The sequence below is a fragment of the Pleuronectes platessa genome, chromosome 23, assembly GCF_947347685.1.
Source record: "Pleuronectes platessa chromosome 23, fPlePla1.1, whole genome shotgun sequence".
NCBI lineage: Eukaryota > Metazoa > Chordata > Actinopteri > Pleuronectiformes > Pleuronectidae > Pleuronectes > Pleuronectes platessa.
Window position 1 is genome coordinate 8785480 of NC_070648.1, and position 15121 is coordinate 8800600.

General features: G+C 41.8%; 1 protein-coding gene across 2 annotated transcripts; it reads left to right on the top strand.

The window, feature by feature from the left end:
• Window positions 1–4568: 4568 nt before the first annotated feature.
• LOC128430044 (uncharacterized) lies at window positions 4569–11814 on the top strand. 2 transcript variants are annotated; one of them, XM_053415973.1, is made up of 13 exons: window positions 4569–4836; window positions 5867–5920; window positions 7449–7529; window positions 7806–7937; window positions 8265–8360; window positions 8511–8600; window positions 8688–8717; window positions 8806–8826; window positions 9047–9076; window positions 9214–9312; window positions 9535–9559; window positions 9656–9738; window positions 10839–11814. In XM_053415973.1, exons 1-13 carry the CDS (start codon window positions 4584–4586, stop codon window positions 10850–10852), a joined length of 1008 nt encoding a protein of 335 aa, XP_053271948.1. In that variant the 5' UTR covers window positions 4569–4583; the 3' UTR covers window positions 10853–11814. The 2 variants fall into 2 exon arrangements, with proteins under 2 accessions (XP_053271948.1, XP_053271949.1); XM_053415974.1 differs by lacking the exon at window positions 9047–9076.
• The last annotated feature ends 3307 nt before the right edge of the window (window positions 11815–15121 follow it).

Sequence of the window (15121 nt, forward strand, 5' to 3'; positions counted from 1 at the left end):
CCTCATCTCGGCCCGCCACCGCAGAGAAGGGGCAGAGGGTGAAGGAGTGGAGGGGAGGCATGCGGCTCACACCTGGGGGGGAAATGTCACTTGCTAGTCTTTGGTTATGCCTTCAAAATATTAGTTCATAGTCAAATCTGCTAAGTTATTGCCGGTTCACGTTTCTGAACCCTCGAGCCTTGATTGTGCTTGATGCTTCACCACACCACAGTATGACAGAGAGAAGGAGACAGAGGGATAGATAGATCCTAAGGGCGATTTCTTTTCTTTATATTTTTCTCCTCTTGAAAGACCCTTGCTCATTTACATCGAAACAGAAAGTCGTGTGTAACTTCTTACTAACTATTGTACGTTTACAAAAATACAGCACTAAAAAGGACGGAACATGAGATCATGTTTTTAACATATAAGGGTGTACAAACTAAATAAGGACTATTTATTGATAACTTTTTTTTTTTGCTACTCTTATAAAATAGCTCTGAAATTAATTAGGCAGTCTTAAAAAGAATGTTGCAATGTTGTCGAAATGCCAAATAATGGAACGTTTTATGGTTTTGTACATATTATGCTTACCTCAGGTTCTTTTGGTGTGTGCTTTGACCTGAATTTTTTCTGTATAATGGCTAAATAACTCTGTAATGAATAACTATTTTTCTTGAGTTTCATAACTGGAATTTACATTTACCTATCTATCATTTGCAAATATGTTTATTTTTTGTTTCTTTTTGGACAGGGGGAAGGGGGGGGGTTGCAGATTTATTGTGGCTTGCTGGAATTGAGTGTCAATTTTTTCTCTTTTTAAGTATTGCGAACAAAGTAAAATAGAGAACCTATATTGTGTAAAGAAAAAAAAGAATACAATAAACTTAAAAGTGTCTGCCTATGCATGTTTTATAAAAATCAAACAGAGGACGTAGAAAATCTGAATACCTTGGCTGTGGAGGCCTGTTTTGAGATATATTGCGCTTTAGTGAACATATACTGGAAACGTATACCTGCATACTTTCAATTAACACCATGATGCTCTATGCCTTCAACTTCTTTTTGTAATTGAAGCATTTAATTATCTGAGATGGATGAGAAATCATATTTTTAACCTGCGCTTGTAAGTGCACACAGTCCAATTAAGCATGTTTGACAATTCTTGTGAGGTGTGTGGTTACATGTGGAACTCAAAAATGCATGATTAGCTGTTGGTGTCATATAACAGGTAAATCGAGTTTTGTTCAGTTTTTTGGTTAACGTGCCACAGGAAGTGTAATTTGATTATTGATTACTATTATCATTATTTGGAACTCTGCTTTGTATATCAGTTATAGGTTTGATACTGCTCGATACTTTAAGATGAAACCAGAAAAGAAAAAATACTTCAATCTTTTTTAAAGACCTGCTTAAGTGCCCAAGTAATTCACTACACGACATGAAGCCTTGCTTTTGTAATTTAACTTCAAAACTGTTGGCAGATGAGGCATGCACTTGCAACTATGAAAAGTATTTTATATAACTGTTCAATAAAAATGTGCATGAATTTCAACTTGAAATGAAGCTGTTTCTCCTGTCTGTGTGTGTGTGTGTGTGTTATCAAATACATATTCCACACAGTCCGGTCACTGCCTATTCTGCGTTACAAGTACACAAAGCCCTAGTACAGAGCTAAGTGTTGTGGTGTTGATCGCAGGAAATGGAACTCGCCGTTGCCCGTAATTCAAAAGGTTCCTCTCCCCTGTCGCACTCGATCGGCCAGTATGTGGATGGGAAGCTGCAACAAAAGGTGTTTCCTCTTCATCAACCTTAGTGACTTCTCTGATTAAACTTCCAAGACAAAGCCAAGTTTGGTTGATACCTGCATGAGCGAAAGACCTACGTGATCACAGGCTTCCTCTGCACAAACATGTTGAATCCAGATTAAATCTGAAATCTTAGTTTAGTATTTTATATAATAACTCAATCTCCGTAGACCTAAGTAGTAAATATTTGTATTTATGACCACTCAACCACCCGTTCACACACACATTCATACAGTGCTTCTACAGTGCCTTGCATAAGTATTCACCCCCCTTGGACTTTTTCCCATTATGTACTGTTACTAACTGGAATTCAAATAGACTTAAATAAACTTTTTCCCGTTTGATCAACAAAACATGCATAGTACTTTGGAGGTGCAAAATAAATTTTATTGTGACACAAACAATAATGAGAACAAAAAAGTTGACATCTGTTGGGTGCATAAGTATTCACCCCCCTGTGTCAATACTTGGTAGAACCCCCTTTCGCTGCAATTACAGCTGCAAGTCTTTTGGGGTATGTCTCTACCAGCTTTGCACATCTAGAGATGGAAAGGTTTGTCCATTCTTCTTGGCAAAAAAGATGAAGCTCAGTCAGATTGGATGGAGACCGTCTGTGAACCGCAATCTTCAAGTCTTGCCATAGATTCTCTATTGGATTGAGGTCTGGGCTTTGACTGGGCCATTTTAAGACATTAACATTCTTTAATCCAAACCATTCCTTTGTAGCTCTGGCTGTATGTTTAGGGTCATTGTCCTGCTGGAAGATGAACCTCCGCCCCAGTCTCAAGTCTTTTGCAGACTGCATCAGATTTTCTTCAAGGATTTCCCTGTATTTGGCTCCATCCATCTTTCCCTCTATTCTGACCAGTTTCCCTGTACCTGCTGAAGAGAAGCATCCCCACAGCATGATGCTACCACCACCATGTTTCACTGTTGGGATGGTGTGCTCAGGGTGATGGGCAGTGTTGGGTTTTCGCCACACATAGCGTTTTGCATTGAGGCCAAAAAGTTCAATTTTGGTCTCATCTGACCAGAGCACCTTCTTCCACATGTTTGCTGTGTCTCCCACATGGCTTCTGGCAAACTCCAAACGGGATTTTTTATGGATCCCTTTCAACAATGGCTTTCTTCTTGCCACTCTTCCATAAAGGCCAGATTTGTGGAGTAGACGACTAATAGTTGTCCTGTGGACAGATTCTCCCACCTCAGCTGTGGATCTCTGCAACTCCTCCAGAGTAACCATGGGCCTCCTGGTTGCTTCTCTGATTCATTTTCTCCTTGTCCGACTCTTCAGTTTGGGTGGACGGCCTCCTCTTGGTAGGTTTGCGGTTGTGCCATATTCTTTCCATTTTCTTATGATGGATTTTATGGTGCTCAGAGAGATGTTCAAAACTCTGGATATTTTTTTATAACCTAACCCTGCTTCATATTTCTCCACAACTTTATCCCTGACCTGTTTGGTGAGCTCCTTGGTCTTCATGATGCTGTTTGTTCAGTAATGATCTCCAACAAACTCTGAGTCCGTCACAGAACAGGTGTATTTATACTGAGATTAAATTGCAGACAGGTGGACCCTATTTACTAATTATGTGACTTGCAAATGTGACTTGTGAATGCAATTGGTCGCACCAGATCTTTGTTAGGGGTTTCACAGTAAAGGGGGTGAATACATATGCACTCAACAATTTTCATATTTTTATTTGTAAATAATTGTGAAATCCATGTAATATTTCCCCCCACTTCCAAATGATGCACTATTTTGTGTTGGTCCATTACATAAACTCAAGATGAAATAAATTTTAATCTGTGGTTATACCATGACAAAATGTAGAAAAGTCCAAAGGGGGTGAATACTTATGCAAGGCACTGTATGTGAGGCACTTTATCACACATCACTCACTCAATGTGGGCTTCAGTGTCTCGCCCAAGGACACTTTGGCATATGGGATAAGGGAGACTGGGATCGAACTGCTGACCTTTTGGTTAGTGGACGACCCGCACGACCTCTCCAGCCACAGCCACCCCGACGTGATTACCAAAGTATCAATCAAAGATAAGAAAAGAAAGTTATTTCAATTCACTTATTTAAGTTTCTTTTTTAAGGAATAATCCAACTTTCTCCGTTAATATAATACCAACTAAAAGTACAAATCTCTAAAGTAATTTCGTAAGCATACAAAGCAGCTCGGGCTCCCTTCAAGGTCTCTTCAACTGGAATCAAACACAGTGTTAAAGTCAACTCAATCCCAAGGAAGTAAACCGACATCCTGTTTTGTTTTGTTTTTCAGTGCAGGGAGGTGGAGGGCTAGTATCAGGACAAATTGTCAGGGAGACGCTGAAATAACAGCTCGTATTTGATATTTCTATCAAACTACAGTCCTGGGAACTCTAAGGCCGTTATTATTTGCAGTGTCTTATATGATTCATGAGTCAAACCCTTTCAGTAATAAGTGAGATATGACTGAGCCTCACAAACTTTAAATTGATCCCTTGTACGGACATTTCTGTGTTCCATGAGCTATAAGGAGTTTCTGAGAACAAAAGAAATTCATTTTGTGACTATTTTATTTTTGTAAGATTGTTGGGGCATGCATATGACTTTGTGTGTGTGTGTGTGTCCGAAAGTTTATCATGTCACATTTTGTTTCTGTAGTTTAGCATAAGATTATTCACTATGTATTTGGTTGCCGTCCTTTGTCTGAGTGGCCAGGACTCAGACTGTTGAGTCTCCTCCCAACTGGTCAAGTTGTGTCCGAGCAGGAAAAAATAAGTGATGGGAGTTGGCGATGCATTCAAATGAACCCACTTTACGTCAGGAAGGGAAGCCGGTGTATTTCCTCCCCCTCCTCCTTCTTTATCTGCAGCCAGGGCCAAAATAAGCATCGGCAGCAGAGCGCCCGAGGCTCGGACACCTTCTTTCCCACTGGCCACTGCACAGCTTCTGAGTCCGAGGGCGAAGTCAGAGGGGTCCACGGCAGCGGTATCACCATGAAGACCACCAGGGTTCCTGTGCTCCTTCTGCTCGCGTCCGTCCACCTCTTCACAGAAGGTAGGGACACCAGTCAAACTGATTTTTGTCCTGGAACATAAGTAGTTGAGATTTCACAGAATCAGAAGTGAGGGCCCTCACAGGTCCCCTGGACTGAGATCAGTTTGTTTCATCCCTTTGTCTGTGTCACATGGGAGGATTTAAATTTGAACAAAAAGAGTGTATTACTTTATTGTGTTGGAACATTTCCACATTTAGGATATTCTATTGATCATTCATGTTGTCGAGAGACTTCAAAATATCTTTTCTTTCTTTTTTTTGTATTTGCTGCAGTAATAACTCAGATTGATGATGTTTTTCTTTTTCTCATGTAAACTGGTTTGGTTTTTGGTATGTGCAAAGATAAAGATCACTGTGATGTTCAAAAGACACTTTGAACATGACCTGGGAGACATCCACTCATACAGTGTGTTTCCGGGCTGAGATAAGGGGTGTGTTTGTGCATGTGTGTGTGTGTGTGTGTAATTACGCCTTGAACTGTCCTCTATGTACTATAAAGTCAGAAAAAGGTGACATTGTTTGGCCATATTTAGTCAAACTGACAGAAAAGATGTTTTCATGAAGCACAAATCTAAACCTAGAGTGCCAGAGTGACAGCAGAGGGTCAAAATAAAGGGGGGGGGGGGGGGTTATTCCAGGGCTCGTGATTTGTTTGTTTTCCTTGTGCGGAGCCAAAATTACCTCTAACTGTTCTGCTCTGGGCAGATAGGTGATCTAACTGCAGATAGCCAGTGGGAACCAAGCTGCCCCCCTCTCTCACAGAGAGGGCACAGCATTGTCCTGAGGCCCGAGACATCCCATCTGGCCGCAAATCTGCTTCCAGTGTTTTAGGCTGTAAACATCTGGAGGAAACACCCTCACCCTGGCTGCTGCTCGGCCCAGCAGAGCCCGGGAGCGTGAGACCCCGGGCGCCTGAGATCAGTCCACAAGCTCCTAATAAATAGTCAAGAGAAGGGGGTTTTAACACAGCTCTTCAGACAATGATGCGAGTTGTTTCCATTGAGCTCACACTTGTGTTTCTGCTCCACAGTTTCAACAGAGAACTCCACAACTACAAGTCCGCCAATAACAACGATGACAACAAGTGAGTTCATGCGATTGTGGAGGGGGAGAGGGTTGCCCACTAACTGGAATGTCGGCGGGTCGAACCCCACATGGCCCCTCATGGCTGCGAATGCTGCGTCTACTGTAAAGAGCTTAGATTGGTTGTTAAGACTGGAAAAGTTTCTTAATAACATTCATTTTACCTTTATTTTGAAAAGCAACAGTTCCAACTTTCAGGAAACACACTTATTGACTCTGAGAAGATAAATATCACTCTCTTTTTTTTTGTTAACTGACTAAAGGATGATAGAACTTTATTTATCACTCACACAGAAACATTTGTGACTTGGTTCTAGTCTTGACTGACTTGAAAACATTTCCACACATGTTCCGAAATGTTTGTTTTCAAAATACTTGACTTGGACTTATCTCAAATCAGGGTGGGGCCAGGGGAGCACTGGTCCAGCTGAAATTTGATTGGTCCCTGTAGTGCCCCATCCTGTCAGTAGCCTTCTTTTTAATTATTCATTTAATTATCTAGTAAAACTATTTATTTTTAAGCTTTTTTGGAGTAATGTTCATAAACGAAGAACAGTTTCCATGTGGCTTTGCTGAAAGCTATAGAGCTTACCAGTAAACCAGGAATGACTTAATTGTGCACCTGACTGGATCAGGAACTGGTGTGAATGTTACACATATATTTTGCCCTTCTGTGTAAATTGTGGCCCCTTCATGGCCCCTCATTCAGAAAAATCCCAGATCCACCACTTTCTTAAACTCATCACGGGACTGAAGTCATGGTGCTTGTTCTGCACTACGTGAACCTTACTTGGACTTACTTGATATTTGCTCTGAGATGCATGTGTCCCGACTTGTTTCAAATGACCTGAAGGTCTCAAGACCACTTGCGACTCGCTCTGAAACCCTGGAGACTCGACTGGGACATTCCCAGCTCTTGGTTTCCTGACGAGGATAATGGAGCTGCATGTGGTCGCAAGGAAAAACGTGCACTAATTGACTCCGGCTCAACTCTGGTGTGAAATATGTGTGCTGGGTGTGCAGCTGACAGCCGTGAAGACAGGAAGCTGGGTCCCACAGGACAGGGGGAGACAACAATGGTGTGTCTGGGACAGGATGCAGCTTCAATCTGCGGCTCGGCTTCAAGCAGAGGATATCCACCTCAACACGCCACCACCACCTCCAAAGTCATGTTGACATCTCCCCAGTCTGACACTTGGACTGAGGGCACATCTTTGTCTCCGGCCTTTAAAGCTGTGCCAAACAGGAATAATGCAAATACACGACTTTGAGCCTTAAATAGAGAATCTATCCTTGGAAGTGTTTCACAGGCACAAGCTGACGCTGGTGCCTTTCACGATGGAAGTATTTTGAGTTCCTGGAGAACACGTTGCTTTTAGAAAAACGCACTTTGACCTCAACCCGTGAGGCTGTCCAGCATAAGATTTCCCCTTTCAAATCTCTTGTCTTAACTTCAGATACAAAGTGGTTCCCAGCTGCATGACAACATGACAAGTGTGTAAACTGACACTTGTGTTTTTGCTTCACAGTCTCGACAATTAAGTCAGTCACCGCACAAAGCAACCAGACAGAACAGAGGACACAACTTTCAGTGACAAACATCCCAACAGGTGAGTGCTTGTCTGTTAGAACAATACTCCAACATACAGGAAACACCCGGTAACAAGCACCAGACCTATGGCATAGATACCAATGATGTGTATTTTACATTATTTACTTCCTCTGTTTTTAACCACCATTAATGTGTTTGAGCATCTTTAAAAACACCACATAAATAAAACGTACACTAAAATGATTATTATTGAGACTGTAAATCGTGACAAAAAGCTTGTTTGTCTCAGTCAATATAACAAGCAGCACTGTATTCATTCATTTCCCTGTTGTAGTTTCTTTGTTCGATGTACGCACTGAGCCTCCAGCTGTGCCCACCGTGAAGCCCACGTCTCTTGCAGCTGCAGCCACGTCCCACACAACTGGGACCACTGCAGCCCCGGTTGTTCCCCACACGGACAATCAAAGTAAACATCATTTATTTTGCATGCATTTTTATTTAGATGATACAAATCTGTGTGGAAATGTACTGGAGAGTTTCAGTCTAAAAACAAGTGCCGTTGCAAAGTGAGCCTCGTTGCACAACTAGTGAATATCCAATAAATGAAACTCTAATAGCGTAATAGGGTAGAGCATCTGCCTTCACCAAGGACCAGCAGTCTCCATTCTTTCATTATTTCCAGCAAATTGCACAAGCTCAAACAAAGCAAAGTAACAAAGTAAAGTAACAAAGTACTGCCACAGGTTTGTTTTAAATATCTATGCTTGCTATATTTTTTCCTTCTGCTGTCTAGCTGTGACAAATGCCACTCCTGAGCCGAGGCCTTCCCAGACTCCGACCCCGAGCCCCCACTCAATGAACAGGAAGGATGTCACTTCACTCAGTCCAGGTAGGTGATCATCCATTTATGATTAGAGATGAAATTATCTGTTTTCATGTAAGCAAGCTGGGTGATGCTTGATGTCAAGCTGTTTTTAATGAATACTTTTGGCCATAGTAGGTTTTGTTATATGATTTTTCTTTTTCTTTTGTATATTAGCTCTGAAAAATGAAACTGTGGGGGCAAGATCTTCTCCAACTCCAAAACCAAGCAGCCGCCCTGAGACGAGAGAGACTTCATCTGTTCCAGGTAAAACATCAGAAGTTAACCGTGTTGCTGGTGTGATGTTCAGTGTGGTGATGCCGATTCAGACTGTGCTTGTATCTGAACCCTTAGGACACAATCAACAGGCAAAACCAGGCAAAGGTACGAATCCAATGTCTTCTCGTTGTCAGATGATTCACAGCATTTTAACTTTGAATCAAATTAACATACTGATCCACGTTGTCTGCAGGCACCAGCACTCCTGGCTCAGGTACATGCATCATATACACACATTATCTTCCTCCATGTCTTTATATATATTTATGTATATTAAGATTTTAATAAAAAAGAATAAGGCTAACATTATATACCATATATATATGTGCTCACATAAGTGTTTTTTCTACACATGAAGCCATGACTGAAGAAGCCATGTAGATAGTGAATAAGTTGTTTTTCGGTCTCTAATCTAAAATCTTTTGTCATGAAAGGTCCCCAGACAGCGGGTGATGTGAAATCAGGTGAATTCTACCAAACTGACACTGAAACGTACAGAACTGACCTCAAATCTGCTCACACAACAGAAACACTGATTCTTTTTTTATATTTAAGTTGGTGTTCATTGTATCTGCTTGATCTTCCCCTGTTTTCCCCACAGACAAAAGGCTGTGGTTTATCCTGCTGGCCGTCCTCCTGGTCGGAGCTGCCGCCGCCATCGTCCTCAAGTTCAGAAGCAAGAGAATCAACGACCACTCAGGTACATGGAGTAGGGGACTTTACCAGGGACTCATGTCCTATACACGGCCTCTAATGTATGAGTTTTAAGTGTCTTATTGATTTGGTTAAAATAATTCAACTGGAATGACACTCATAGAGCTCATATCTCCACCAAGGCCCAACAGCCCCTAAACTTTCACACGCTCATCATATCAGTCCCCTAAATATACCTGATTGTCTCTTCTCTTCTTCTCTCCTCCAGAAAACATTGACACTGGCACTGAGAAGTAAGTCTGATCTCCATCACCACATGCTGCCTGTGTAAACCTGTGTGAACAAGCAAAGCATCCTCCTCCCTCCTGTGTCTCTCTGACTCTCCACAGCGCATCCTTCCAGAGCAGGCCCGAGAGCACCAAAGATGGCGTCATGCTCCTCGGGGTGAAGTCGTGCGTCGGGGAGGAAAACGGTGAGCTGCCCTCCGTCCATTTACCACGAGATTTCCTCCGCAGGTTCCTTCTGTTTAGCGCATTCTTCCATCCCTGGGTAAAAAGCTGTTTCTCCAGACGCAGATCGGCAGGGAAGTCACAGGCTTTTAATATCTCATTGTGCTGCGTGGGCTTCTGGGCCTGTAGCTGGGCAACAGAAGGTGTTTCCTGTGATTCGGGGGCCCCCCGCCCTCCAACAAGCAGCAGGGCTAGAAAGATAGTCACTTCCCAACATAAACACAGATTATTTTGGATAGGGGCTATTGTGTGGCCTGTAAATGTCAACGTGGGCCAGACGCTGTGGGCGTGTGCATGTATGGCGGGGGGGTGAATGCACGTGCACATCCACGCGTGAACCGACTCAGTGTACCCCTTAACCCCGCCAATTAAAAAAAATCTGGCCACTAAACATTCTACCTTCCTTCCCTAATACAATCAGGCCTGGAATACTGGGCTGAGAGCTTCCCAGGGAAGTGGAGTCACGCAGGAGGAATGTTACGGAGGGAAACTGTGTTTATGTTGTTCCACACTATTGCTGGATTTCTCTGGATGTGACTTTTGGAATCCTGACTGGACTTGTCAGGAATCTACGTCTGCACAGATAACACTGTAAAATCCCACGCTCATGAACTGGAACTTCTCCTGCCAAAAATACATGCTAACTTCACCAGTGGTGGATGGAGGGCACTTCAGGGGCCAATCAGACTTCAGCTGGGGGCCAGTGCCCCTGGCCCCGCCCCTGGATCATCCCCTGAACTGAATCTATTTTTATTTTGTATTGAAATAAACAAATATATATATGCACAAAATAGCTAAGACTTGAGAACCACAAGAAAAGAAAAAAAAAATCATCATCATAAATAAAAATTTAAAGCAAAAAAAAACTAATCTGGCCTATTTGTAATGTAAGATTATTTAGCTTTAGGTACTTTGGTGTCTTTATAACTGGTTTCAGATCATTTTCAGCTCCTTCACAATTCAGAATTATTTTATTTTATCTCTCAGACACATTTCAGATTTCTCCTGTGGTTTTATCCTCGTGTGGTTTCCCCACTTACCTCTGTTGCTATGTGTGTTTCAGCTGCTGCAAGATAAAAGAGAACTGGAGGGTGGGAACATGAAGATCAGACAGAGGATGAGTCACATCTGTCCCCCACGTACTGATCTAGCGGAGGAGCAGTTTAGATGCTTTCATGTTAATTTGTGAAACATAGTGTTGTGTGGAGCCGAGACGTGTGGAGCGGTGGTTTTCATGTATGATTCTGTATGCTGACAGCAGTTTGATGGAGCAGTGGGCGTGACTGCGATGATGAATCTCAGAGCAGGTGAACCTGTTGTGGTGAGCGCTGGGCTACACTCTCAGTACACTGTTGACTCAAACCTGCAAAAGTACAGCTGCATCACTTTCATTTCCTGTACAGTGCACTGACCTCAGATCTGTCACATATTTGATGTAATGAGTGTCTGTTTCATAGTTTTAGAATTATCCGTTGGTTTTGAATATAGTCTGTGTGTGTGTGTGTGTGTGTGTGTGTGTGTGTGTGTGTGTGTGTGTGTGTGTGTGTGTGTGTGTGTGTGTGTGTGTGTGTGTGTTTTAGAGTTACGTTATTAAGTTTTTTCAGTAAATACACATTCAATAATACAATGAATTAGCAACAGGTTTGTATTTTAAAGACACTGGAACTGCTTCATATCTGGAATTTCTTGTTCAACCTCAACATCCTGAATAAATCACTAAAAAAAAAGATTTTTGAAATTATCTTCGGTTATTTGTTTGTTGGTTTGCACAGGATGGACTGGAATACTGAATCCAGTTATTTTATTACAAAGAGATGAGAACATGTTGTGGGTCCAGGAATGACCTTATTGTGATGATAGCTTTTCATTGCATTTGTAAGTTTGTTTTGTTATTTCCTCTGGAGAACAAGTTGTAATTGTCTTTTTAGTTTCACAATATTTGCTATATTATTATTATTATGGAAGCATCTTTCTATGAAGAAATAAAATGACATGAGTATAAATAAAGAGAAAAATAAATGAATACATCAATAAACACAGTTGCGTTGCATTCGTGTATTTATTTCTACTTTTTTATTTAATCATTTGTTCATTTATTTCTTTATGCGTTAACACATTTGATTATTTATTAGTTCTACATTCTTTTATTTATTTAGTTGTTATGATGTCATTTTTTGTCCTTCATATCTTTCAACAGTTATTTAATTTGACACTACATGTCATGTAGTGATTTGATGAAGTAAACCATTGACCTCAAAACATATAAAAAAAATTGATTATGTGGCAGCAGGAAATCATTGAGTCCAGTTTATTGTGGGGAAAGAAACGTGTTCTTTCTTTCAGCTGCTTATAAATTATGGGAAATACAATGTGACAGTGTCAGTTCAGTGATTAACCACTAGAGGGTGTAGTAAGTCAATACAAGACAGAGCCAGCCCTTCTTGGCTTCCTCAGTCAGTGTTCATCACAGGGAGGCTGCATGAGGTTGTGAACCGAGGAGTGAGACAAAGTGAACCAGTGTCAAACTCTCTCTCTCTGTGCTGCTGCCCAATCTTCATAAAATCACATCCATAAAGAGCTGGATGCATGAGTTCGTTAGAATAACACGTATTTCCAATGGAATGGCTTGTTCTTCGTGGTTAAACATTTGAGTGACCTTTGCCATTTAGCAGCAATGGCCTCCATTTTTGAATCGATTCCCACAGTGCTATTGGCTCGGTTCTATCCGCGGCCTTTGTAAGTTGACACTGGGCAACGGCTTCGACTGTGGGCAAACATCCACCAGAGAGACAGCGAGCAGATTGGCAGCAGCCAAATCACACACAACTTTATGCCTCACCAGCTGTGGCCTCGGCTGAGTTACAGGATGACACGCCTCCGTCCTTCAGCTTCACTCTGTCCTCTCAAAGTGTTAAGTCTCACTTTTTATTATGACAAATACCTTCTCATTTACCATCAGGGTGTTTCCTGTTTCTTTGTGTCGCTGCAACCAGTGCACGTTTAAAAAAACTGATGGAAGTGATCAACACATGGAAAATCTGTAAATTGCTCATGTGTGCAGCACAGCAATAAAAATGCACACTGTTTAACTCAATATTTCGACCAGATTACTGAATGCTTAGGTTATCTTGAATCCATGCTGTAGATACTCTGCATGCCCTGTTTTCACTGACTTTATATCATGAAATGTGACAAATGTGGATTTGCACGGTGGCCCTGAGAGCAGCTTTTCCATTTGCTGTGCAGGTTTAGTCAAATCGCTGAAGATGTTTTCTCTATTTGCATGTTTAATTTCATTGTAGTGGGCTGAGCTCTCAGGGCCACCATAGATCTGTGGTGTGAATGCAATGGTACGTGTCTCTCAATAGATCCCATAGGTTTCAGGTGGTCTTACATTAAATGCTCCCTATATCTTATATTAAACTAGGATTCTATCATAGCTGGGCACTTGGTGGTTGCATTTCACCTGAAACCTGAGGGACCTCACCTGAAGTGAAATGACAAGAGGAGGAAACAAGAGAAACTAATGAAATGATGTGTAAGACCTGCAGGATTTTTCCTCTGCATGCAACCACCAGCTATTTTCCATGAGAAATGCAACTCAGCAAAAAAAAAAAAAAAGTCCCCTGTTGTTAAGTTACATGGGGTCACTGTGTGCAACAAGCAGCTCGTTTCACATGTCAGCCTGGAATACCAGGGGTCTTGACAAGGGATAACGGGGTTCATCTGAATAGCGGTGGATTAGTAACCTGAAACACGACTTCTCTCCGCCTCACTCAGGGAAACGGGGAGTTGGCGCATGGAACGAATTCACCAGCAGATTTTGGTCGACTTGTTTTACCACCAGGGAGTGAAGGTCACACGAGCAGAGGTGCCCCTCACCTCCAGCGTGGTCTCTGAGAGAGCGAGAGAGAGAGGAACTCACATGACCTCTATTCAACTAGATCCATACGAGGCTACAAGTCTTTATTAAACTCACACTGGAAACATGCATTGATCTTAAAGGGATCTTACAGTTGCTGTAAACACGTTGGCGTCTCCTGAGGTGTGAACTGCAGAAGGATTTCATGCACGAATGCAAAAATCCCTATTTCTGAACTCTGTGCACCAAAATGTTTAATTTGTATTGCTTACATAATTAACTATTGTACAATTAGAAGTGTTTTGGCTTGTTGTTGTCTAAAAGGATTTTCATTCTGATGAATCTGCTGCAGTTAACGTTGCCCATGCATGTGTAACCTACATCTGCCACAGACAGCAGTTTGGTATGCACAGTTAACCCACATTGCTGTAACAGTATATCATTTGCGGATAAGAGCAGACACTAAAACTGACTTTTGGATTCTTTTCTTTGACCGAAAATAAGTTTTAAATATCCAATTGAAACTGACGCTCTGTATTTCAGATTTATTCACCACATTCAAACTTTTCTTTTGCTGTAATTTGCAGCTTTACTTGGTCGACCTGCGTTCTGCAGCCATCATTTCAAACACGTGATGATCCAATTCGCTGCTTGTTAAGTTTTCTTTTTGACACAGCACAATGTAGACTGCTGAGATGTGAAAGACAGATTTTGCTGCATTTAAAGTGAACTTGTTAATTCTACATGCAGTTAGGTCAAGACCTCATTATAAACCCCTGTCATGGTGAATGTGACACTTTCGACAGCACAGTTTACACACCGCACAGCTGTCAACCCTTATGCATATATATATATATACATATATAATAAATTCACTATTAAACTGCTAAAAGGAAACATCCGCACACGTACACCCTGCACAGATTACATAATTTGCATCTAGTAGCCTAAATGCTTCCATTATTATCTTGTTCTTTTTCACATATATTGAACAGGCTCGTTCCGCAAGAGAAGTAACACCAGCTAACATGTGACTTTTTTTTCTGAGGCAGATCTAGTTCTCCCCTTGTGACTGTCAGAGGGCTCTCTCTCCCTCTCCCTTTCTCTCTCTCTCTCTCTCTCTCTCTCTCTCTCTCTCTCTCTCTCTCTCTCTCTCTCTCTCTGTCTCTCTCTTTCACTGGATTCCATTACCCGGAAGCCAGCAGAGCTGCATGCTGGGGGTGAAGTGGGGCAGATCCAGTTACTGGGAGAACATTTCTCTTGAGACGGTGTGTGATGAGGGATAAACTGCTGACCAGCCGAACAACTGTGCACACTGTTGCCAAATCTACTAGGCATGGAAGTTTGTGCACGTATAATCACAGTCGGATCATTCATGTCAAATCAGCCGACTTTAGGGCCACACCGTCACTGGTGTAATTGTAATGATTGTAAAAGTGTAATGATTTGATCTGAAACGTCCTTTTTGTCTCGGTGAGCCTGGA

Coding starts and splice junctions, on each gene's coding strand:
- LOC128430044 (XM_053415973.1), top strand. CDS start 4,584: ATGAACCCACTTTACGTCAGGAAGGGAAGCCGGTGTATTTCCTCCCCC. Junction 4,837..5,866: donor CGTCCACCTCTTCACAGAAG/GTAGGGACACCA, acceptor TCTGCTCCACAG/TTTCAACAGAGAACTCCACA. Junction 7,530..7,805: donor AGTGACAAACATCCCAACAG/GTGAGTGCTTGT, acceptor TCCCTGTTGTAG/TTTCTTTGTTCGATGTACGC.